A 24,985-nucleotide genomic window follows, 5' to 3' on the forward strand; every position below is an offset into this window, starting at 1 on the left:
CTCTCTTTCTCAAAAATAAACATTTAAAAATTTTTTAATTAAAATAAAGTTGATAAATATTAAAAACTCTCAGAAGACTAGGAATAGAGGTAAAATACCTCAACATGATAAAAGGTATTTATGAAAAACCCATAGTTAATATCATATTCAATGGTGGAAGGTGAGAAGCTTCCCCCTTAAGGTCAGGAACAAGGCGGCCACTTTCACCACTACTGTTCAGCCTTGTACTGGCATTCTAGCTAGAGCAGTTCGATAATAAAAAAATAAAAGGCATCCAAAATGAAAAGGAAGATGTAAAGCTGTCTCTAGCCATACATGTCATGAACTTATGTATAGAAAATCCAAACATTCCACAGGAAAGCTACCAAAGCTAATAAATTCACCAAAGCTGCAGAATTTAATAAGTCAACAGACAAAAATCCATTGTGTTTCTACACACCAGCAGTGAGTAATCAGGAAAGGAAATTAAGAAAGCAGTCTATTTATTCATTCATTCAAAGTATTTAATAGTGTGGGAAAATTGGATATCTCATGCAAAAGAGTGAAATTAGACCCCTCACCTCACACCATATACCAAAATTAACTCAAACTGGGTCGAAGACCTAGACTCAAGGGCTGTAATATAAAACTCTCTATTTTTTTAAATGTTTATTAATTTGGAGAGAGAGAGCACCAGGGAGGGGCAGAGAGAGGGAGAGAGAAAACCCCCCAAGCAGTCTCCGTACTGTCAGGAGCAGAGCCCAATATGGGGCTGATCCTATAAACCGTGAGATCATGACCTGAGCCGAAATCAAGAGTCAGGATGTTTAACCAACTAAGCCACCCAGGTGCCCCTAAAACTCTTTAAATAAAGCATTGAGAAAATTTTCATGGAATTGGCTTTGGCAAAGACTTCACGGGTATGACACCAAAAGCATAGGCAACAAAAGAAAAAATAGATAAATTAGATTTTATCAGAATTTAAAAATTCGGTACAATAAAAAATAATATTAAAAAAGTGAGGGGCGCCTGGGTGGTTCAGTCGGGCATCCAACTTCTGCTCAGGTTATGATCTCACAGTCCGTGAGTTCGAGCCCCATGTCGGGCTCTGCTGACAGGCTCAGAGCCTGGAGCCTGCTTCAGATTCTGTGTCTCCCCCTCTTTCTGCCCCTCCCCCACTCACACTCGGTCTCTATCAAAAAATGAATAAAAGTTAAAAAAAAAAAAAAAGTGAAGGGGCACCCGGGTGGCTCAGTTGGTTGAGCGACCAACTTCGGCTCAGGTCATGACCTCATAGTTCATGGGTTCAGGCCTTGCGTTGGGCTCTGTGCTGGCAGCTTGGAGCCTGGAACCTGCTTCAGATTCTGTGTCTCCCTCTTTCTGTCTCTCTTTCTCTCTCTCTCTCTCTCTCTCTCAAAAACAAATATTAAAGAAGTGGAAAGACAATGTACTGAAAGAGAAAATGCTATGTTTCTGATAAGGGATTAATATCCAAAATATGTATATGTATAAAACCTCCATAACTTGACAACAAAAAGGTAACAGGGCTTGAATAGATTTTTCTTTTTTAAAAAGAAAATTTATTTTTTGAGAGAGAGCGCACGTGAGCAGGGGAACGGCAGAGAGCAAGGGACAGAGGATCCCAAGCAGGCTGTGTACTGACAGCAGCAAGCCACTGTGGGGCTTGAACCCCCAAACCGTGACACCGTGACCTGAGCTGAAGTTACATGCTTAACCAACTGAGCCACCCAGGTGTGAATAGACTTTTCTGTGAAGAAGATGTGTAAATGGCCAGGAAGCTTATCAAAGGATGCTCTGCATCATTTGTCATAGGAAATACAAGTCAAAACTGCAAGGTACCGCTTCACACCTACTAGGATGATACTACTACTACTAAACAGAAAATACTAAGTATTGACAAGCATGTGGAGAAACCTGACCCCCATGCACTGCCGGAGGGAATGTGAAATGGTGCAGCCATGATGTTCATAACATCATTATCCACATCAGTCAACAGATGGGAACAACCCCAGTGTCCATCGGCAGAGAAATGGCTCCTTACTTGGCAGCTCTGCGGACAGGCTGCACCCCCGAGAAGTCGGTGGGGCAAGTCCTAGGAGCAGCCTCAGGCTTGGCTCCTGTCCCCACGGCCCAGCCTCTGGACACCTGGACTCCAGGAGAGCCCCCGCGTGGAGTGCGATGGGGAATGCCACGGAAGGCAGCCCAAGCCAGAGGCCTTCCTGTGTCCAACACACCCGGCCAGCCGCCTCGCAGATGGCAGTGAGAAGCTGGTCAGCGTCTTTCAGATCTGGAACCTTCTTCCAATGATTTCTCTCGTGATGTACTTCCTTCCATTCTCTCTGCTCTCTGTTACTTGTCTCAGAGGTTAGACACTATATTCCAGCCCTGTAATTGTCCTGTATTTTCTCTCCTCGTATCTTTGTCTTTTGCTCTGCTTTGTGGGAGATTACATTACATTTGTCTCCCATTCTTTCTGATCTTTAATTGTGCTGTTTGTAAATTCTGAGAGCTCGGAATGTCTCTTTTTCATAGCATACTCTTCTGTTTCGTGGCTGCAACATTTCTTTTGCATCTGAGTAAATTACACCAATAGTTTTGTTTTATTTTGTTTTTTCCTTCTTCCTTCATAGAATCTTCTTCTGTTTCTCTTTCTATATGTTTCTTTTGGTCTTTGTTTTTATTTTAGATTAAAAAAAATTTTTTTAATGTTTATTTATTTTTGAGAGAGACAGAGACAGAGTGCAAGCTGGGGAGGGGCAAGAGAAAGGGAGACAGAGAATCTGAAGCAGGCTCCAGGCTCCAGGCTCTGAGCTGTCAGCACAGGGCCCGATATGGGGCTGGAACCAATGGACCAGGATATCGTGACCTGAGCCGAAGCTGGACGCCCAACCAACTGAGCCACCCAGGCGCTCCTACTTTAGATTTTTGTTCTCACATGGCTGGTAATTCTTCAGGGCAGATTGTGTTGCAGAGTCAGGCATTGAAAAAGTGATGGGAAGCCAGTACCCCAGGTGAGGCTTTCAGCCATGGGATCCTTGGGGAGGTCCTGATGCTGAAATCCTTGACTCTTACCTCGGGTCATAGGAAGAGCCTTCCTGCTCTTCCTGGAGACACCAAGGGAATGACGTAATTACAAAAATCTGAGGAAGTCCTGGGGGACCATTTGTAACTGGGGTGAGGGGAAACAGTAGAGAAGGGCCCTAGAATGATCCTCAGGTCCCTGACTTGCATTGAGTTCAGATTTCAGTGCTATTAACTTGGGTAGGAAATACAAGGGAAGGAGAGTGAGTGTAGACAAGTTTTAACTTTTGGGTCCATTGTGATTGAGGTGCCCCTGCTGGCTGTGGTTGACTTTGGAGCAGAGAAGACCGGTTCAGCTTCTGCTCTGTGGCCTGCTGTGTGTATGGCCTTGGACGGCACACCTGGCCTCTCCACTCCTCGCTTCCTGTTGAGGGCGATGTCACCCCCGCCCCCAGGATTCAGTGGGAGGGTGCATATGCTCACATGCATCTTGCAATGTGCAAACCCACAGTGAGCATGTCCTCTGTTGCATCCATAGCAGTGAGCTCCTGTCAGAGGAGGCATCCGGGGGGTGACCGGAGAGGGATCTGGCAGGGCCAGCATCACTCAGCACATCATAGAGACCTAGGCGTTACATTTGTCTCCCAAGTCCTGGGCACCAGCACCTGCAGACCTGTGGGAAAGTGAGGGAGGCCTATGCAAGTGCCTCTCTAGGGGTCTGGAAAGACCAAGTAACACGGTGCCCTGGGACCTGGGGGGGACGGCATTTCAGAAGAGTGGTGGGCAGTTTCCAGTGTTGTAGAGGTAGGAATGATCTCCAGAATACGGAGGGTGCCAGCACTGAGGGCCACATGGGTCAGCACTCAGTAAGCACTTAATAGGTGACATCAGGACTAAGTATCTGGTTGAAACGGTGACCTTTGGTATTAACAATTAGGAAGTCAACAGTGATGGCCACCATTCTCCAGTAAGGGTGTGCCCTCAACTCATTCTGGAATCGGGCAGGACATGCTTACGTGAAACATTGTCTCCTCTCCCAGACCCAGGGATACACCACACACACGCACAGACACGCACACCCCGGTGGATATGCCACACACACGTGTGGACATGCGCACCCCAGTGGGTATCCCGTGCATACGTGCAGACACGCAACCCCAGTGCATGTGCCGCGCACACCCCGGTGCATACTCCCCACACACACGCAGACACACCCCAGTGGATATGCCGTGCACACGCGCAGACACACACACCCCGGTGCATATGTTGTGCACACACGCAGACATGCACACTCCGGTGGATACACCACACACATGTGCAGACACGCATACCCTGGTGCATATGCCCCACACACGTGCGGACACACACCCCAGTGGATATGCCGTGCACACGCGCAGACACTCACACCCGCTGGCTCCGGCCAGGCCTGCCAGCTGTGGGCCCTGGGCACCTCCTCCCTGCGGCCAGCTTGCAGGACGCACTCATCAGGGAGGCTCATGCAGTCACTTGTGTTGCAGGTGGTCCAACTGACGCCCACCAGCTGGAAGAGGACAGACCCGCTCGCGGGTGAAGAAGGAATCATTGTAAACGTAGACATTGAGCATAAAGCCAGTACAGTACATCTTGCTTACCTACAGCCAAGACCTAGAACGAGATTGCTGTATTTCACCCATTACAGGCACACAGTACAGACATGTCGAGTGAGGTGACCTGAACGTGGTATGTGTTTTTAACTCCACTCTACTGTGCCGTTTACGTGGCACCAGGCAGCCAGGCGGAGCTGAGGGCGTGTGAAGAACTGCCTGCTGCCTCCCAGAAGCTTTGCTGTGGCTCCACCCCAAGTGCGGAGATTCCCTGTAGTCTGACAGCTTGTAAATGTACGACCTTCGTGGGGAGAACGGAGAAACGATGAACGCCTGTGTCATCGAGGCCCTGCTCTGCGTGAATCTGCACAGCATGGGCCACAGCGTCTCCCGAGACAGGGAAGCCAACCCGGAAAGGACCGCGTAGCTTCGGGCAGCCGCCCTTGAGTCCCTTGTGCTTGAGTTACACGTGCGACTTCCAGCAAGTTTCTTCCTGAGTGGTTGGCCCGGGCCTGGGATGTGCAGGCCCTTGTGAAAGTTCACTGTGGTCCTCACGGCACAGCTGAGGTCTCTGTGGTCACTTCAAGAGTGCTCAGTTGGTGAGTGGGAAAGACTGTTTTGTGGCTACCATTGTGTTCCAGGGAATATGGCCGGACCACCCTCGTGTGAAGGACACATCTGAGAACAGGCAGCACAGGGAGCCCAGCGGCTCCCGCGGGACTGGGACGTGGGGCCCCGTCTCACATGCTTGGTTCAGCGGCAGTAGGGATGGTGTGGTTGGTTGGCCTCACCCGCTCTCCTTTGTGTTGTGACGCCGATCTGTAATACGCATTTCGCTCTACCAGTTACCAGTGGTTAGTCTGCTGTTACAGCAAGTGAAGACCCACTTCTTTGTCCCGGTTCTCATTGGGCCCTGTTGTCGAAGTTCTACAGCTGGAAAGGCCTTGGGCACCGGCCGAAGTCTGGCCAGGTCTCCTATGGGCTCTGTACCACCCCCTTCTCAAATGTAAGTCTGTACACCCGTGAGAGGAAAAAGAAAGTGGTGATTCCTGAGTCAATGTATTAATTGTTATTCTCATGTTGTTTAAATATGTGCAAACGTGCATTAGGGTCCTTAATGCTCAGAGCTCTTTCTTAATGCAGCTTTCATTCCAACACGTCATATAAATAAACTGAAACTAGATTCTGAGTCAAGCCGCATTGTTACCACAGTCCCCCAGCCGCTCCCCGGGGGGGCCGGCCAGAGCCCTCACCTCTGGAGCTGCCGTGCTAGTGTCCACGGGAGGCATGGACGCCAGCGGAAGGCAGAGGCAGGGGACTGAGGGTGCCCGTGACGGGAACCCTGTGAGTGCGCCCCTTCGTTGAACTGGCAGGGGTGCCTGGTGTGGCTGAGCCCACAGTGGCGTCTGGTGCGCTCGCCTGCACACGGGACTAGGTTTCAAGAGGGACGTCTGCCATATCCGTGAATTTTTGCCACAAGAATGACTTGTGTGTCGTGCAGTTGAAGATAAAGGGAAAGAAATAACGATGGCCAGTGACCACTTTGGTATCTCAGGTAAAGTGGGTTTTTATTTCTAAAGTACTGACCAGTTGGATTTAATGAGTTCAGCACCCAGAGGATTGGACATGTTCACTTTTTTCCCATCCTTTGAACTTTGTGTTTAAAATTTCGAGCTGTTTCAGGCGTTGCCACAACTTAGGATGAAAAATAAGTTGGTAGCGGCAGCATCTTCTGACTGTCACAAAAAGGAAAAAAAAATCCCTGGGGCTCCTGGGTGGCTCAGTGGATGGAGCGTCCGACTTCAGCTCAGGTCACGATCTCACAGTCTGTAAGTTCGAGCCCCGCATCAAGCTCTGTGTTGACAGCTCAGAGCCTGGAGCCTGCTTCCGATTCCGTGTCTCCCTCTCTCTCTGCCTCTCCCCTGCTCATGCTCTGTCTCTCTCTGTCAAAAATAAATAAACATTAAAAAAGTTTTTTTTAATAAAAAGTTTTTTAAAAAATGCAAAAAACCCCTATGCTTGGAGAGCTGCAGCTCCGTGTGGGGAGAGGGGACCCTGGCTTGTTCCCCTCCTGGAGGCCAGGGACCCTGGTGTTTCTAATCCCTTCTCGTTTGATGCCAAGTGGACCATCCTGGGGCCTGAAGCCCGTCCACACCAGCAGCCTCCGTTACTCTAGTGAAAGCTGACACGTGCCTCTTCCTCGTCGGCTTCCGTCCCCCAGTTGTCCAGGGGCTCTCGGTAAAGCTTCAGGAAGGGCCCCAGCACTGGGGGCCAGCTTCCCCAATGTGACCCTGGGGTGCGGTGGTGCAGTGATGAGAGCCGCCAACGACTGACAGACATCGCAGTTTGAGCCAAGTGCGCAGGGAGGTCCTACATCGTTAGAGAACTGCACCTACACATCCCTTTCCGTCTCTGGCCGTGGCTGAGGCCTTGTGGCCTGTGCCCCTGTTGTCCCCGCTTGAGGCCAGGGGTCTAGGCACATCGCATCCCCCACCTGCAGACAGCCCTTATTCGCAAGCTCTTTGTGGTTCTGAGAGAGAAGATTGCATGGGGAAAGCCAGTGCAGGCATCCGATTTCTCTCATTATGGCCAGCTCTGCCAAGTGTTAGATGAAAAGTAGAAAGTTAACTGTAACCTTTTGTATTTGGCCAGCCACCTGAACTAAAAAAGCCAAGAAGCAGCCATTCAAAAACAGACCAACTTCACTTGTTTGTGGTTTCCCCAGAAGCCTCTTTCAAAGGCCTGGGGAGGCCGAGGTCAGGAGACCCCATGGGACACCTAATGAGTCATGGCGATCCCTCATGGTGCCAGCAGCCAGGCTGGGTGGGCCTGGTATTTCCCCAGGAGACTGAAGCTGAGGGCAAGTGTGACCCAGCCCCGCGGGCCCTCCAAGGGCATGTTGGCCCATTAAGGCACGTACGTCCATATATCCTTAATCTTCAAATGGCGTGTCCCTCTTAGGGGCCATTGAATTGATAGTTTTCAGTCAAACTGAACAGTCATCCAGGGAAGGAACGTCTTCCAGGAAGGTTTGGTCGACAACAGGTTTTCTCACTGGCTGCCTGTGCACTTTGTCTTTTCATCCCATTTTGTAGGAGACACGTTTTACCAGGTGCAGAAATGGCTGAGCTCTGTTCTTTTTTTTTTTTTTTTTTTTTTTAATTTTTATCTTTATTTTTGAGACAGAGCATGAGCAGGGGAGGGGCAGAGAGAGAGGGAGACACAGAATCCGAAGCAGCTCCAGGCTCCGAGCTGTCAGCACAGAGCCCAACACGGGGCCCAAACTCCCAAACCGCGAGATCATGACCTGAGCCGAACTCGGATGCTCAACCGACTGAGCCACCCAGGCACCCCATGCCGAGCTCTGTTCTTGATGGTCTCTCAGCCTCTGGGCATGTCGGCCCACCGTGCTCCGTTTAGCCTTCAACCTGTGAGTTCCTGTAAGATGGTGTGAGACACATGCTCCCTTGTCGTGGGTCCTGTGGCTTTCAACTACGGGAAAGTCTGTTAAAGGAAGCCACCGATCTGTTTACTGAATGCTTCAAGCCACAGCCTTTAACGTACGATCCAAACAAAATGAAAGCCTGTCACATGTGAGGGGACAGTAGGAGAGTAGGAGCTGCAGAAATAAGCTTGGAGCCCCCTTGAGCTGGTTCCGTGCTCGTGTCCTGGACAGCAGAGCAGGGGACCGGCCACTGTGTGATTGGGGACACGCAAGTCCGCTGGGAAGGGGGAAGCGGCCCCAAAGAAGCTGTTCCCAGGAGACAGACTTGTGGCAGCCGAGTGGTGACCAGAAGGAGTGGGTGCCAGTTCGGGTTACAGTTTTATTTTGTTCTGAAAAGGTTTTCCAAAGAGTCAAGACTCTGTTATCCTCAGAAACCTTTTTCCTTTGCTCTTTTTTTGCACATTTCCTTCCAACAGTTTGACCGTTCTGAGTCTGGACGCTGACTTGAGAGAGCTTACCTCGGCTCCAGAGGTTCAGCCAGCCGACTGTGAGGCCCGGCAGCAGGTGGGGGTGAGCTTGGGCCCGGATCCCAAGCTCGTGGGTGTGGACGTCACAGCAGTGACTCCTTGTTTGGGTCCTGAAGGGTTTCCCCTCTCAGAGAAACACGGATCATTATACCACAAACCTCCTCAGTCATGTGGATGGTGACAGGTGTGTAGGGCAGAAGTTAGATGGTTGTGGAAACTGGCTTTCTATCCAGAATCCACATTATTCAGCAGTGCACTCTTTCTGACTTTAGTACCGAGGACGCCCTTTTTACTGTATTGAAAATTTTAAATGACAGAAGTTTTAAATATGTGTTTATTTAAAAATAACAGTGCACCGATTGTATGCCAACATTTTGATATCTCCTCCCCGCCCCAGGAAAAAGCTGGAGGAATGCCTTGTTTTACACTTTGGCAAATGGGTTTAATGTCTGGTTTTATTACAGGCAGAGCCTCAGGCCTCTGCAGTCATCTGTGGTCACGTATCGTTTTGGCTAAAGTACAGTTGAAGACCCCTCCTCACAGGCCTTCAGGTGAAAGGGGAGGAGGCCCTTCGGCCCTTTCCAGAGGTTTCTAGATGCTCTCCTTGCACGCACTTCTCGATTCAGCAGGCACAGGAAGGGTCTCAAAGCACATCGGATGTGGGCGGCTGCCTGCTTGCTGCTTGCCATCCGTCCGTCGGTCTGTCTTGCTCTCTGAATGGATTTTTCTCTGCACAGTTTTGTGACATGCTTCGGTCACTGGGACAGTACTGGTCATACAGATGAGCCATGCAGGTCTTGTAAATGCTCCTCATGGGAGATCAGAGATGTTTTTGCTAAACCACTCCAGTTTCATCAGCGAACCCTTCAGTATTGAGAAGCCCCGGACCTTCCGTGGCTCATACAAGTATTCCAAGTTCTAATTCTTGCTTGAAATCTTGGATCTCCTCACTGGCAACAAAGCTGTCCAGTGTTTTCCTTGAAGTGACAACTTCAGACCCCCTGGAAAGGGGACGAGGGGCAGAGACTTGGGCAGGGTGGTTAGCTATGGTTCATGCTTTTAAAAAAGGCATCAGAAAAACACAGCAGAAAGCTAGTGCCTGTTGAGTCTAGACAACCAGTACAGAGACGTCCCAGGCATTTTGTGTATGTTTGTAATATTTTGTAATAAAAATTTACAAAGTAGTGAATAGGCCTGGAAACCCTGCAGCCCTAAGGCCTGTCCTACACCCAGGGGAAGGGGACACAGGCACCTTTTACACTCTGCGGTGGAGGCCGAAATGCCTGATCTCAGGAACACCTTAGAGAACCAGAAGGAAGGAGGGGAGTGGGCAGAGGTGACCAGGAGCTTCAGGACAGAGCAGAGGAGGGCGGGGTCCCCACGTTTGCCGACAACTCTATGGCTGCGTTCCTGACGTGGCGTTTGCGCTAGGGACTGCAGTGGCCGGGCCCAGGGTGACTGTACCCGATCCTGCCACCCAGAGCGTGCTGGGAGGCACCCCACACCCACCTCAGTGGCAGGGCGGGATGTGTTCAGCCGTAACTAAACAGAGAAGGTGGCCTGTGCTGTGACCTGGCAGGTGGACAGCGCTCATGGGAGCCTGTCTGTGTGGAGTGCAGCACTCCAGGAAGAACCCAAGTGGGGGGCAGTGTCCACAGAGGCTCCTGGGACCTGCTCCCAGAGCCCCTGATGCCCAGAGAGACTGGGTTTGACTGTGCGTTACTGGAGTTTGGAAGAGGCTGTCATGGCGACAGGAGGGGCCAAGTTGGAAGTGAAGAGGCTAGTGGTCGTCACGAACATGGTCCCGTGGGTTCCTGACCTTGCTCAGAAACCTGGAGCATGTGCTGGAAAGACAGGGCCCTTTGGAGACACCTGCCTATGAGAGCCTGGGGTAGGGGAGACAGGTGTCTGCACGCACCCATGCATGGCCCCGCATCTGCTAGGTCATTCCAGATCTTGTCTACTTAGAACACAATGTTTGGAGTTGTGACATCAACTAGCAATTTGGATTTGAGTCTGCAAGGCGTCTGGGAGTCTCCTCTCCGTGCAGACTGCCTCTGGCAGGTGAGCCCCCTTCTGCAGGATGTGGTTGGAGTGGCCCAGAGCCCCAGCTTCTGAGTGAGTGAGAAAGCACCAGAATAGAGTACAAGGAGGGGAGAGAGCAGACACCAAGTAGCAACAGGAAGGGGCCTTTGCGGTAAAAGAGAAATGAAAAATAAAATGAACTTTAATTTTTTCCAAAAAGATAGCCATCCGGTGATGTTTCCTTTACTTCTTTTTTTCTCTTCGTCCACTGCACAAACTCAGACCTTTGATGCACTTTGAAAAGGGTCAAGTTAAATACCTAAAATATGAGGGATTCGGGGGCAGGTGATTCAAAACCGTAGCCAGCTTCAGACATTTATGCAGATAAAAAAAGTTCATCGTTAAAGCGGCAGATCAGCTCTGATGCCCTCTGCCTGGTCCAGCGGTTTCTGCCCTGTTCACCGCACATTCTGACCCATCCCCTTGGGAGCACTCACCCCCGGGCAGGGTTGTTTGGCAGCTGTGCGGCTGGAAGGTGGTTAGAGAGTGAAGGTGGGTACCGAGAGCTTGGAGCCCAGACGGGTGATGGAGCCGCGGCCGCCCCCTGGGGTTCAGGTGCCGCCAGCACAGGGCCCAGCACCCAGGACCAGCCTGTGTGACGACTACAGGTCACTGAGGGATGCTTGCAGCCGTCTGGACAAGGGGCCCACGCTGTGCCCCTGCCGTGCACTCAGCCTCAGCCTGGGACCACGTGTGCACACGCGTGTGCGGGCCAGACCCGCAGTAGGTGTGTGGGCTTAGGCTTTCAGAGTTCAGGGACACACTCCAGCACCTGGTGCAGTGAGCCGGGCACCCTCCTGGCTCACGGAGACGTCTTCTCACCCCGTGAACTGCTGCCCTTGAGCATTCTTTGTAAGTCACTTTTACTAGGAATTGATATCAGTAAACTGGCCATTTTTCCCCAAAGTCTAATAAGTGTTGGAAAGAAACCAGTAAAAAAAGAACAAGAATATGCTTTTAAATTCAGGTGTTACTAAATGTCATGTAGCTTAACGAAATCGATGGGGCTTTGAGATCTGGAAGTCTGCTTGAGGCCCCTGATGGCCTAACCCCGTTTTGAGTTCACTTGCACTCCTTTTGTCTCTGTCTCTGTCTCTATCTCCCCAGGGACCATAGATTGCCTTGTCTTTACCTAAAATAAACTTTTGTTTCCTAGCCAGTTGCCCTTCAGGCCCTCCAGCGGCTGCCATTTCTCTTACCTCTGGTCTAAGCAGAGTTTACGTCTGGCAGGTGCCCAGGGGTGGCCTGGAGGAGCTGGGGTGCAGGCTGGCCCTTGCTGTCCAAGTGAACCCCTCACATATGTAGCCCAGCATTGAGCAGGGGCAGGCGTCCTCAGGTGCCTGCCCTGTCACTGTGGAGCACCAGGCCCCCACACGCCAGTATTGGTGTGAGTGGGCCTGTCCGGGCCCAGAGGCCTGTGCAGACCCCGTCATGGTGCAGGTCCTGGCCCTGAGGCCTGTGCAGACCCCTTCTGCAGTGCAGGCCACGGGCCCACCACAGGCAGTTGACAGAGCAACGCGGATCTGCCTCCTGCCACTTGGCCAGCCAGACCTAAGAGGTCATCCGCTTCCTCTGTGGCCCAGCTAATAGCCTTGATGCTCTTGGGGCCCACAGAAATATGTCCAGGATCCATTATTGGCTTTGAAATCCCCTTGGGCCCTGAAGCTTAACCCTTCCTATGACCACTTGTGCATCTCGGTTCGGTTCAGGCAGAGGTGGACAGGAGGCCAAGGCCATGGCACTTTGTGTCCCCAGGGTCCCTCCCCTTCAGCCTGTGAGTCGAGGATATAGGTTGGGGTGCTCTGGTGCCCGGGGATCCTGTGCAACTCACCCTACAGCCGCACCCCCGGACTGCTTGGCGTGCTCGGCTTTGCCTGTGCCCGCTGGCATTTGCTCAGGAAAAGGGAGCTAACTTTAAAGCTAGCTGAGAAAACACACAATTGCGGAATTAATCGTGTGCCAAGTACCCATGAGACGTTCCAAAGCCTGATACGGGTTACGGATGGAAAGGCAGCCTCCTGGGACTGCTTGCCGTAGAGCATGAAGGGAGTCGGTCGGACACAGACCCCGCTGCTGTGCAGGTGATCCCCCCCCCCACCCCGTCCCACGGCACCTGAGGATGGCACCACCCCACAGTTCAGGCTCTCCCCCTGCCTGGCACATCCCTGCACATCCTGTTCATTTGGAAAGAGCACGAATGACAGTCCACTGAAACTGTAGTGTGACTTTGGGAGGACAGTGAGCTGCAGGCCACACAACAGCCCATCAGGAGCAGGCTTCGCCAGGAGCCCTCCACCCCACCCCCACCCCCACCCCACCCCCAAACGGGGCCGGGAGGCGTGCGTCCCAACTGCCAGAATGGCCTGTCTTCATTTAGTCTCCCAATGGAAAACATGTTCGTGAAAACCGTCGGCAAAAGGCATCCAGGAAGAACGTTTCACAGGAAAGAGATAAATGCACCAACCCGCGTACCTGTGTCTCAGGCGCCAGCCGTCACATGAATGCGTCTGAACGAAGTGAAGCCCACTGGGAGTCACATCTGCTTTCCGTAAACTTCCCGAAGCCGCGAAACCTCTCTAGATGCCAGCCGTCTTCCCGTCAGTGTCATTATTCATTCATTTGTCTACAGAAAACTGTCTCTTTTAACTCAACCTGAAGCTTGGTTTTTAAAACAGAACAGTCCTCAGCAGATGCAGGGTGATATCTTCTCTGGGGCTCCTGGGGCCCCATTCAGTCACCTGTTCCTTCACATGTATTGAGCAACGACTGTGGGCCTGGTGCCAGGGCTGCAGGGCAGGAGACGGTGCCCCTTCCTGGGGTCCCCAGCCAGCCAGAGAAAGCCAGGGGCACGCTGCAGCATGTGGCCGGGTCAGGAGGGCATCACACAGGTAGGACTCTGGGGACTTGTGGCTCATCACGGGGATGCGGCCGTACTCTCGGGCTGTGCATTTGTTACGAAACCAAAGAAAAGCTATGTTGTTGCTCTGAAACGAAACAGAGGCTCACTATGTTCTTTTTGGGTCTTATGTGAATTATGTCGAGGACGTTTATTCAGTCAGTATTTATTGAGCACGGAATGCATGCCAGGCACTCGATTCACCACACATCTATGGTGGTGTTTGATTTTGTTGTTACTGAAGATTCTAAAGTCCGAGCGACAGATGAAGGATCGTGAGAGAAAAGTGTTCTGAGTCTTAAACAGCAGAAAGACTGTTAAATAATATCCTGACATTTCCCACCTTCAGGAAGTTGTTCCGTGGCCGGCCATGAGGATGCCTGAAACCTGCGCCCTCTGCGCCTCAGGGAAGAGCAGCAGCTTGGCTCCACAGCCCCGTTGGAGGCTCTGGTCCCCCGGACAGGCCAGCCCACATCCGTCCACACTGTCACCCAGGTGACCTGGATGTCCAGTCCCCAGGCAGCCTCTGAGATGAGCCGGTTCTGGTCCTCACCGCTGCATCCGGCTTCCCTAAGGCCTCCCAGGGGGTGGTGCCGCAGGGGGAGGGTGCTGGCATTTGGGACACTCGGCTGTTAAATGACAGAGAGGCTCTCTGAAGGCCACCTCCACGTCCCTCCGCGCCACGAGCCCACCCTGTCAGGCCCTGAAGACAGGGACCAGTAGAGAAGAGTAAACAGATAAGGTGCTGTCCACACGTACCTTGGAACCCTTGCTCTTCCTGTAGAATCTTAGAAGACCCATCAGCCCGGGACATAGTTGACTGCAAACGAAACACTTGGGTGTGACAATCCAGTTCTGTGGGCTTGGTTCTCAGAGTGTATGTGGACAAAAGCTGTGTTCTATGTCTCCCTGTCCTGCCCCGGTGGCTCCAGAGTGCAGTCCACACTGTGTCACTCTGCAGGGTCAAGCTAAGTAATGAAGTGACCGTTGGTACCCAAGGAGATGGGCAGGGTACAAGGTGTCCCCGAGGGCTCAGGCCAGAGGGGATGGGCTTCCTGGGCCCGCTGTCTTCCACGCAGTGCTACACCTTCCAGGTTCCCTGCAGACCACAGAGCACCAAGTCCTCCAGGCGCAGTAGAGAGCTGGTCCCTGCCAACACCACCCCAGAGGGCAGAAGACACCCCCAGAGAGCCCCTGCCTGCTGTCCTGCCCACTGACGGTGGGAATGTCTGTGGCGTGGCAAGGCCCCAGGGACACAGGGTGTCCCAGCCCACTTACCGCCGTGGAACTGGATGCCACAGTCTTTGGCTTATCCATAAAATTTACTCAGCCACACGCATTTCCTCAGACCCTTGCCAATCAGCGGAGACACGAGGCCTGTCCCTTTGAACGTTCCTCTGTGGTCCGGCTTAGCCGGGAGTGATGTGAACTTGGACATCTTAACCCAAGTGACCTCAGAGAAGACACCCAGAGGTACCCAACCCAGATGCCCTCCGCTGCTCCATGCTGGGCAATCCGGAAGAGCAAAGAGGAGGCCCTCTGCTCTCTCGGCACATCGCAGGCACCTGGCAGGTGTCGGGGGTGCCACCAAAGGAAGCCAGACTTTGTTTTTAAACAAATTGAGTTCGTCTCTCCTGATTTGTTATGGAAAGGACACCTATTGAGACCGCTTCCTGGTCACTTTCCAGCTGGCACGGACTTCCACAGTGTCTCACCCAGAGGCAATTTGGGAGGCGTCTCCGGGGGGCTCCCAGCAGGGCCACTTAGGACTGGGGCACCGCAGCCCAAGCAGAATCTCCTGAGGACATTCCTCGGGAGGAACAGGCCCTGGAGAGCCGCGTCCATGCTGGTACTGAGCACCAGTGAGCAGTGAGTTTTGAGACCTGCGGAATTGGACCCCGGCAGCACAGACAGGCCAGGAAGAGAGCTGTGATGGGGGCAGGTGGACGCTGACCCATGCATACTCACTCCGGGTGGAGACATGCTCCCAGCCTGCAGACCCTCGTTCAGCAGACCGTCTGCAGGAGAAAGTGTGCCCGGCTCTCCTGGAGGTGGCACAGCCCCAGGGCGGGGCTCTCCTCCCGGGCCTGGCCACACACAGCCGGCCCAGCCCGTGCCCAGTGACCGTGAGGACCCAGCCCACGCACCTACTCTGCCCAGGCTGCTTGGCCCACCTCGGGAAGCCCAGGACGTCTCCAGGATCTGCAGTCGCGCTGCTGGTGACTGGACGAGCACAGCCTGGTCTGTCGGCCATGGTGGAGCCTGACATTTAAACCTCACTTCAAGGGGGCAGACGAGGTGCGGAGACGGTCAAATGAGGAGCCTACAGGAGACAGATCACTGGCCAACACCAGCCGGCCGTGGCCTTGAGTCCGAGAGTCCCATTTCACCCCTCACCCCACTCTCTGCCCGTCCCCCGCCCCCGAGAATGCTCCCGACATCTCATTTCTTGTGTAAAAGCCACAGAAGCTGAGGCAGGACAGCAACGGGCTGTTAGGGTCCTCAAGGAGCGTCTGTGTCCCTGGCAGCCCCACCTGGTTGGGTGGAGCCTGCTCTGCGCGGGGTGTCGCTAAGGCCCCGCAACCCCGCCACCTCCGGAGGACAGTGCAGCGCCAGCGAGAGGCAGAGGGGACACGGCTCCCAAGCGCCCTGCCCACCCTCCATCTGTGCCCGTGTCAGGGCTTACGGAGCATATGCTGCCTGTTGCTCACTGACCATCTGCTCTCGAGCTGATGAAGTGTCCCCGTTACTGTGGCAACAGAGTCCTTGACTGGCGGTGGCACCACAAACATTCCCTGCTCAGGTTTCTCTTTTATCTGTGCTCCGGAATGGGGCTGGGGGAGGGGGCAGGCCTGGGGCTGGGGGAGGGGGAGGGGAGGGGCGGAGCTGGGGGGGGCAGGTTCCTCCACAGCTTCCTTTCTCCCTGCTTTCCTGCCCCCCCCCCCCCCCCCCCCCCCCCCCCCCCCCCCCCGGCACTCCCCCGTCCCCCACCACGGGCCTGGCCTCTCCCACCCTGTGAGCAGGTGCGTTGGGAGTTCCACTGACAACTCTGGGGGCTGGGGGACAGAGCTGCCAGTAGAGCCCTGTGAGGACCCTGACCCTGGGCCCAGCCCCTCCCTGGGGGGTACTTCTGGCTTGGGTCCCCAAAGCGTGACGGAAGCATCAGACACCTGCCGAGGGTGTCGTCTAGGGCAAGACAGAACCTCTGCTGAGTCCTGGGAATTGAGTGCCACAAAGTCAGATTCCATTTCTCCCATTAGTTCTCAGTCTGGTAGCCAGTGTCCGTAGGGAGAGCCACCTCCCCGGTCAGGGCTGTGACTCTGGGGCTGCCTTCTCTTCGGGTCAAGATTGGCGTGTATGTCTGGGGGTGCCGCCTGCCAGACACAGACAGATGCCATTGCGAGTGGAGGCTGTGCTGGGCTCTGGAGCCCTTGCAGGCAAAGGACTGCCTCATGTTTTATTGTGAGAGAGTCAGTCTCCTCTCAGAAGAAAGAGCACCAGGCCGTCCTGCGATGTTCCAAGATGGCGACACCATCTGGGCAGCCTGTAGAGCTGGAACCAGGCAGGAGGGTCTGCTCTGGGGCTTTTCTGGGGCCTCCTTAGCACTTCATGAGGCCAGACCCTATGTGGCAGCAGGGGGGTGACATACGATACCTGTGATGTCAAGTGCATTTCCACGGATGTGATTTCCAGTGTTCTGCAGGATCGTGTGAGATAAGGAGAAGCCACCTCTTAGAACACAGTGAGCCCATCTCAGAGAAAACTCGCCATGCCCAACCCAAGCCTTTCCCAAAACGCACTGGCCAGGCTGCCGTTGCTCTCTCTGCTGGTGGATGGCGTGAACCCCCAGGATTTCAAGAAACTATCTTTAAGGGTTCATTTGTGCTAATACAGAAAGTGACCTCCCCTCAGTCACAGGGGTTGGTGTCACTGCTATGGTCTTGGTGCCCCAGGGTGGTCATTTTTTCAGCATGGCGTCTCTCGAGTTCTGCAGTGGCCCTCATCCCTCCGCACAGCCACAGGCCCAGCCAGGGTTAACTGTCTTCAACCTTAACTGGAGTCCCTCCTCCCAACCCCCCTTCAAAACTCCAATCACATCAACTTCTCCAAGACCCCATTGATGTGCACGTCTGTTTCCGTGTGTGTGTGTGTGCATGTGTGTGCACGTGTATCCGTGTGTGCATGTGTGTCAGCGTGCGGGAGCGTGTGCACGTGTGTATCCACGGGGATGTCCGTGTGCAGGTGTGTATCCGTGTGCACGTTTGTGTCAGCGTGCAGGTGCGTGTGCGGTGCCCTCCTGGTGCTTGTCCAGCAGGCAGCCCCTCCTTGTCCTGTAGGATTCTAAGCTCCATAAAGCAGGCACTTTGTTGCTTCCTAAATTACATTTTCCTGTCATTCATTATTGCAGTTTATGAGCATGATGTTTTTTAAATAGAATTAAAGTCTGGCCTCCAAACAACTTCCAAATTAACCAACAGACATGTGCTAGGCACCAAACGGGTGCAAGACAAGAGCAAATCAAACTTGGAATTTTACCAAAAGTAAAACCCCTACTATTACACTGTATTATCTCAGATTAAAATATAAATTTCTCCCTAAGTATCATTTATCTCCTGGTTTCCAACAGATGTACATAAAAGACCCATTTCCAGGTTCCTTGTGTAGAGTAGAAAACGCCAAATTCTGGCTGTGTCACTTCCGTGTCTGTTCCAACAGTATTTAGGCTGTTCCAAACATAGAAATCTTCCATTGTTTTATTATTGAAGTATGACTGGCATTCATGTCATATTTGTTTCAGGTCTACAACATACTGACTCAGCTTCCAGGGTTTTTTTTAGTGAAACAAGCACAACTTTGACACCAAAGAAATCAGTACATAGAAAACCATCGACTAATCGAATGTACAAATAGCAATGTGAAAATCCTAAATAATTAGCCAACATAATCTAGCAGTGTGTTAAAAGGATTATACACTGTGACCAAGTATTTTTTTCAGTATAGCAGGAACAGCTCAATATCAGATCCATTGATACAAATCACCATTTAATAGAACAATAGGGACAAATAATATGATTATCTCCATAGATGCTGCTGAAACATTGGATGGATTCAATATTCATTCCCTTTTTAAAATGCTCCTGATGAAATAGGAATCAATGACTACTTCTCTAATATCATCAGTGATGTGTCCCTGGGGACGTTCCCACCCACTTCAGTGTATTGAAGCCTCGAACACCGACAACCCACGTGCACTTTGACGTGGTGTTGGTAACACAGGCCCACACGACGTAGTCATGAGTAAGAAAGCAGAAGTACAAAGGTAGACAGTTACTTACAGGTTATTTTATTATACATCTGGAACCCCTAGAGAAGCACCTGAAAAAAAAATGCACAGAAATAGAATTTGGCACGTTGTTTAAAAGCAGAAACGAGAACCCCTAGGAAATATCCTCGAAGGAAAGACTGCATTTATCAAGAAACGACCCAATACCGACAAGTGTGGGGAGGAAATACGGATGCTTCATGGCAAGAAAATTGGGCAGTGCCTCTGGGGGGGCCGGACAGACGGGCGGCAGGCACACACTTGACCGACACTGGGTCATGAGGGTGCCTGTCTTTGCAAAGCTAATCTGCACGAAGCATGCAATCCCAACTAAAATGTTAGCTCTTAAGCATCCAGACAAGCTCGGGGCGCCTGAGGGGCTCATCGTTATGCCTGACTTCGGCTCAGCTCATGATCTCACAGTTTGTGAGCTCGAGTCCCACATCGGGTGAGCTCCACTTCTCTGTCTCACTCTCTCCCCCTTTCTCTCTCTGCCCCTCGTGGGATTCTCTCTCTCTCTCTCTCTCTCTCTGCCCCTCACTCTTGCACCCTTTTTTTCTCTCTCTCAAAAAAAAAAATATCTAGACAAGCTAAATATAAATTGGTATGAAAGTAGAAACAAGAGGGGCGCCTGGGGAGCTCAACTGGTTGAGCATCTAGACTCTTGATTTCGGCTCAAGTCATGATCTCACGGTTTGTGAGTTCGAGCCCTGGAGTGGGCTCTGCACTAGCAGCATGGAGCCTGCTTGGGATTCTCTCTCTCTCTCTCTCTCTCTCTCTCTCTCTGCTCCCCCCCTGCTCTCTCTCTCTCTCTCTCTCTCTCCTCTCTCTCCCTCTCTCTGCTCCCCACCCCCGCTCTCTCTCTCTCTCTCTCTCAAAATAAATAAACTTTTCTAAAAAGCACGTTGTTTGAATCAAACATTGGTTTAAGAAAAAAAAGAATAGGTAAGACAACCCTAAAAGAAACAAATGTCATCTCAGATGTTAAAACATATCATGAAATTATATTTTAAAGTCTACCCTACTGGCAAATGAATAAGTACAAAGTGTAGACACAGACCCAAAATGCATGCAAATTATATGATAAAAGCATTTAAGTCATTGGGGAAACAATTTTCCTATAATGATGTTAAGATAAATGGGCAGACATTTAGGAAACAGGCTGCTTTTTTATCATGCGATTGATTCTAGACAGGTCAAAGATTTAAATACAATTGAGAAGAAACAAAAGAAACATGGGCGAATCCGTTTAACGTACCGAAACATGGGAGGCCTAAAGATAACACAAAACCCAGAAGCTGTGGTAATATGTTAATAATATTAATAAATGTGACTACATGAGAACAAAAAAATTCTTCATGGGATAAAACACTACCATTAGCCAATCAAAAGAACAATAGGCTGGAAAAAATATTTGAACTTGTATCAGAAACAAAGAGTAATTTCCCTAATATTCAAATCGATGAGAAAAGACTAATGGTAAGGAAAGAGAGGTACAGGATATGATCAGAGAGCTCACATGGGGTGATGCCCGATGCTACTCAACGCTGGCCGGCAGCCATGTCACCTGTCGGCTCAGGCGGGTGGGTTCCACTGTGCTTTTGGTGGCAGCGTAAAATCCATCCCTTCTCAAGGGAAGAAGACTTGGACACGCCCACCAAAATTACAAATGCACGTGATATGTGGACTAGTAACTCCATTCCGTGGATTTATGCCACAGACAGCAGCCACACACATGTAGAATGGCACGTGTGTCCTTGTTCATGATCATGTTTCCATAAGCGTTGGCAAGTAGCAGTTCCACCAACAGAAGGCTAGTTCTAGAACCTCCCTGCACGCACACATGCTACCATGCACACGGCCCTCGGCCGGGATTCATGTCCTGATGTTCACTGTTCTTCATTAATTCCTTTGTCTGCAGAGGCTATTGCTCATTAAGTAACAGGCATGTGCCAACCCCGCTGAACAGAAAAACACCATACACTCCCTCTGGACCTTGGAGCTCGGCACAGTGGCCATCAAGCACCCTCACTCTAAGCTTCTGACCCCCATGCACATTGTTGTTCCTATTAGGACCCAGGTATGAAGGTTGCATCTGGGCTGGCCAGGGGCAATCAAAGGACAGGCTTGGGGCAAGTGTGACCTCCAGAATCCCCTGTGGCTTTCTGAGCTCTGAGCTGTGGGGAGTATGTCCTGTCCTGGTCACAGACCATCCTACAGGGACACCTGGCCTTTTGCTGTAATGCCCTCAGGGTACTTACCACCTGGGTGACTACCACCACCAAGAGAGAGCAACTTCCTGAACGTGGCTGCCACTAGGTTCCACACCAGCTCCATGCAGCAGTGGGAGGAGGGCGCCTCTGTGCCTGCCTGGTGTGAGCGGGCAAATGTGGAAGGGCTGTCCTGTTGTCAGAAGTGGAGTGGAGCCCACTCCGGCTTCCCTGCCCACAAGGGCCACGGAGCCCACCAGCTAGGGCCCCCCGGACAATGACCACGCTCTGCACGAGCTTGCAAGCACGTGGCCCATCCTGAGCGGCTCCTGCAGAACCTTCTTGCCTCCACTCAGAACATGAGTGTTTTACATCCCTTTGTCATATTTACAGAGTACAAGGGACAGAAACACCCTTAGTACGTTTGCTGGTAATTTGTTCAAAGCTGTCATGCTCTCCATGCATGGCAGTGGGGTTCAGACTCCACTAAGGGCCGGGGCAGGGTAGCATGTGCGCGTGTGTGCGTGAGCGTGTGCATGAGCATGTGTGCGTGCGTGAGCTTGTGCGTGTGTGTGAGCGTGAGCATGTTCATGCGTGTGTGCATTGCGCGTATGTGAGCATGTGTGTGTGTGCATGTGTGTGAGCATGTGCGTGAGCATGCATGTGTGCATGCACCTGTTTGTGTGTGAGGCTCTGTGTGAAGCCAAGGCATTCGACCCCGCGCGGAGCGTGGTGCTGGGCCTTTGAACCGGAGCAGCGGCAGCCCATCTGCCCCTTTCTGGAAATGCAGTCCAGTCACGCAGAGAGCATCAGTGGGTCGTGCGGGTGAATTCCCTTGGGGAAGACGCAGACGTTAGATCTGCACGGTCTCCACCGTAGGCGAACTCAGCGTGGACACAGTTGGAGGGCGGCACAACTAGGACGCGGTTTACAGTCGGGCTCTCTGGTTCCGAGAGCCGGCCTGATGTGGTGTTGGCTGTGCCGCTGCCACGTCCCCGCCGGGATTCGGTCACACCCCCATCATATGCAAGCCCCAGCGAGCATGCACACAGCAGGGCAGATATTCCCATGCTTTGCCTCGGGCACAGAACCAGAGCCTGCCTCTGGGGACCGGGTTGGCGGTGGCCCTCTCTTCCCCCTCTCCCAGCCTGCCCCTCCCCCCCTCCCCCCCAGTACTGGCACACAATTCTCACTGCGTCCCCCCGGATCTGAGAACTCCTGGCTTCACAAGGTGGTGGGTGGACGAAAGTATCAGAGCCTTGGTAATTTCAGAATTCCACAACGTGCAGAAAACCACAATCTCCAAAATGAGCCGCGTTTACTTGTTTATCCCAAGTGCCTTGTCTCATTGGGGATCGCACAGTGTCCTGATTTAAAGACAAACCCTGGTTCTGGAAGCCTCCACACACGGTTAGGAGTTCCATCCTGGTGTCAGGCAGGTGGGTGGGCACAGACGTCCCTCCCTGGCAACACCCAACTGCCCGGCCCGACTGTACGTTTGCCCCCAGGGGTAGATGTTCTGTTTGGGCCACGTGATCACGATTACAACCATTTTTTAATTTCTGGGCTCAGTGAAGCAGGTGCTTCTCAATAAGTGTGTTTGGTAAACATTGAGGACCTGCCCTGTGACGAGAGCGTTGAGTGTTCTCGTGGGGACGAGGAATGTGACGGGCGTCCCGGCTGGCTGTGGGTGGAGAGCAGCCCAGGCCTCCGGCCCCAGACTTTGCAGCCCCAAGGCCGACTCCATGTGCTTCATGGGATAACCTGGGATCCCATGACCTGACCTGGCCATCCTTCATCTCCCTCCCAGCACACACACGCGCGCACACACGTGTGCGTCACACACCCTGCGTGAACGCACACACTCGCAGGCACTCGCCCGTGTGCCCACAGCTGGAAACAGCTTCCTGGGAGCATGGCTTCCCACTGCTCTCAACCCGCTTCCCTCACGTGGCTCCTCCTCTGAGCCCGTGGCTGAGGGGTGACGCCTGCATGTCCTCCCCACTTTGCTGCCAGAACCCTTCCTCACCCGTTGGCCCCCACACCTAGAGGCTCCGTCTGTCACCTTCTGTCACCGTCCGAGCACGGACCGGGTAGCCCGGGCCATCCAGCCACTGATGCCCTTGTGTTCTACGTGCCCCCAAGTGCGCACGCCCATGTCGCTCACCCCAAAAAGCCCTAGGCTCCCAGCCTGTATCGTATCTGGTTGCCAGGAGGGGACTTGCTTGTGGAGAGTCACGGGCCACCAGCGAGGGAAGGCCTGGTTGCCTCTGCTGGATGCCCCTGGCTGTGCCCCTGTCCGGGTAGGAGCCTGGATAGCGGCCTGTGGGTAGGCAGCAGCTTTTCACACACGGACGTGGAAGTAGGTCCAGTCCCTGCACAAGACTGGAGACCCACAGGGCAGGGCCTTGACCCCAGCTCGCCTGCCCGGAGCATGCCGCTGGCCAATGCACTATGACCTTATGCCGCGTGACGGAGACCAGCACCTGCTTCTTTCTTCTGACCCTGTTCCCTGCCCAGCCCTTCACACGGGCGAGACAGGTCCCCATAAAGTGGGGATTTTGAATGAGTGGCGTGTGTGGATGGCAGAGGGTGATGAAGAGCGTGTGAGTAAATGCAGTACGTGTCACACGCTGAGTGCAGAGAAGCTGGAAGCGAGGACCGTGAAGGAAGAGACTTCTGGAAGAGGGAAGGACAGAAGCAATCGGGAGTGTCGGCAAGCAGACCCCCCGGCTCCTGCCGTGGGGTCGAGGCCGGTGCACAGTGGCCCTAGCATGCCTCCTGAAGGGGGCTGTGTGATACGGCCTGGCTGCACAGGGACAGGTGGCCTCTCCACCTCGGGGACACCAGGCGAGGTGGCTGGCCCTGAGCACAGGAGTCGCAGCCCAGTGGCACCGCCATCGCTGATGTGGTTTTGAAACGCGGCGGCCCCCTGAGCCTCGTCTGCCTGCCCTGTAGCTCAGAAGACCGGAAGAGTGGGTCCCGACGGCCAGGGGCCGAGTCCTCCCCGGTGGAGCACCCACCCGCCACATCCTCTCGCCCCCGGCCTGTGTCTGTTCTTGGTGCCGGGCCGGTGAGCCACCTGGGGACACCTCTCAGGGAGGCTGGGTCCCCGTCACTGCGCTTCCTTGTGGCTCGCTCGGGCCCCTGGGGCTGAGCCCCCACTTCTGGGCTGTAGTCTCATTTCCATCCCCCCGCCGCTTCTCTGAGCTGTTGTTTCCCGCCGGGGCCCTGGCAAGGGAGGAGGCTGACGCGGCTCCAGCGGAATAAGCACAGGCGTCACAATGCGGAAGGCGGGAGGACCGCGCCGCTTGGTGAGGGTGGTGTGCAGACTGGCTGTGACCTTCAGCAGTTAGCTTCCCCTCTCTGGGCCTCAGTTTCTTCAGTTTCTCGAAGAGCGAACCAACCCACTGGCGGATCATGTAAGAACCTCCAGGCCCCACCTGGCGCGGCCGGCAATGCAGCTCAAAGCCCTGAGGCTTAGGAAGGCTTGGTGTGCCTGGGAATCGCATGCCAGCAGCTATTCCTGCTTTTCTCGGCGAAGCTGCCACCGCCCGCATGTGGCTGATCTGCACTGAAGACAGGTGCAGAGCCCCTCTGAGGACAGCGTCCACTCCAGGGGTGCAGAACCAGCTGGGGGCCCAGGGAGCCAACATGTGTCTGCCTCAGACGCTGCTCGCAAAGGCGGCCGGAGATCGCAGCTACCGTATTCATGTTAGAAGCACCGTATTTCACGAAAGGGTCTTTGATGAGCTACTGTGCCCTTGGGATGACTTCCTGATGTGCCCCATTGACAGGAGACATTCGGTGGCGTTCCAGACCCGGGAATTGTGGCAATCTCCTTCATTATGCTGAGAACATGTAATTCGTCAGTTGAACGAATTTAGCACTATTT

The 24,985-nt window shown here is 53.1% G+C and overlaps 1 protein-coding gene across 4 annotated transcripts in view; it reads left to right on the forward strand.

The window, feature by feature from the left end:
- FAM120B (family with sequence similarity 120B) overlaps positions 1-5,793 on the forward strand; it is a 95,613-nt gene extending 89,820 nt beyond the window's left edge. For 3 of the 4 annotated variants that reach the window (XM_049654622.1, XM_049654621.1, XM_049654626.1), the window contains one exon: positions 4,539-5,793. In XM_049654622.1, the coding sequence (XP_049510579.1) occupies positions 4,539-4,551 (13 nt within the window). In that variant the 3' untranslated portion in view covers positions 4,552-5,793. The other variant, XM_049654629.1, reaches the window with a different exon arrangement.
- Positions 5,794-24,985: the final 19,192 nt, after the last annotated feature.

Source organism: Panthera uncia (genome assembly GCF_023721935.1).
Source record: "Panthera uncia isolate 11264 chromosome B2 unlocalized genomic scaffold, Puncia_PCG_1.0 HiC_scaffold_24, whole genome shotgun sequence".
NCBI classification, from domain to species: domain Eukaryota; kingdom Metazoa; phylum Chordata; class Mammalia; order Carnivora; family Felidae; genus Panthera; species Panthera uncia.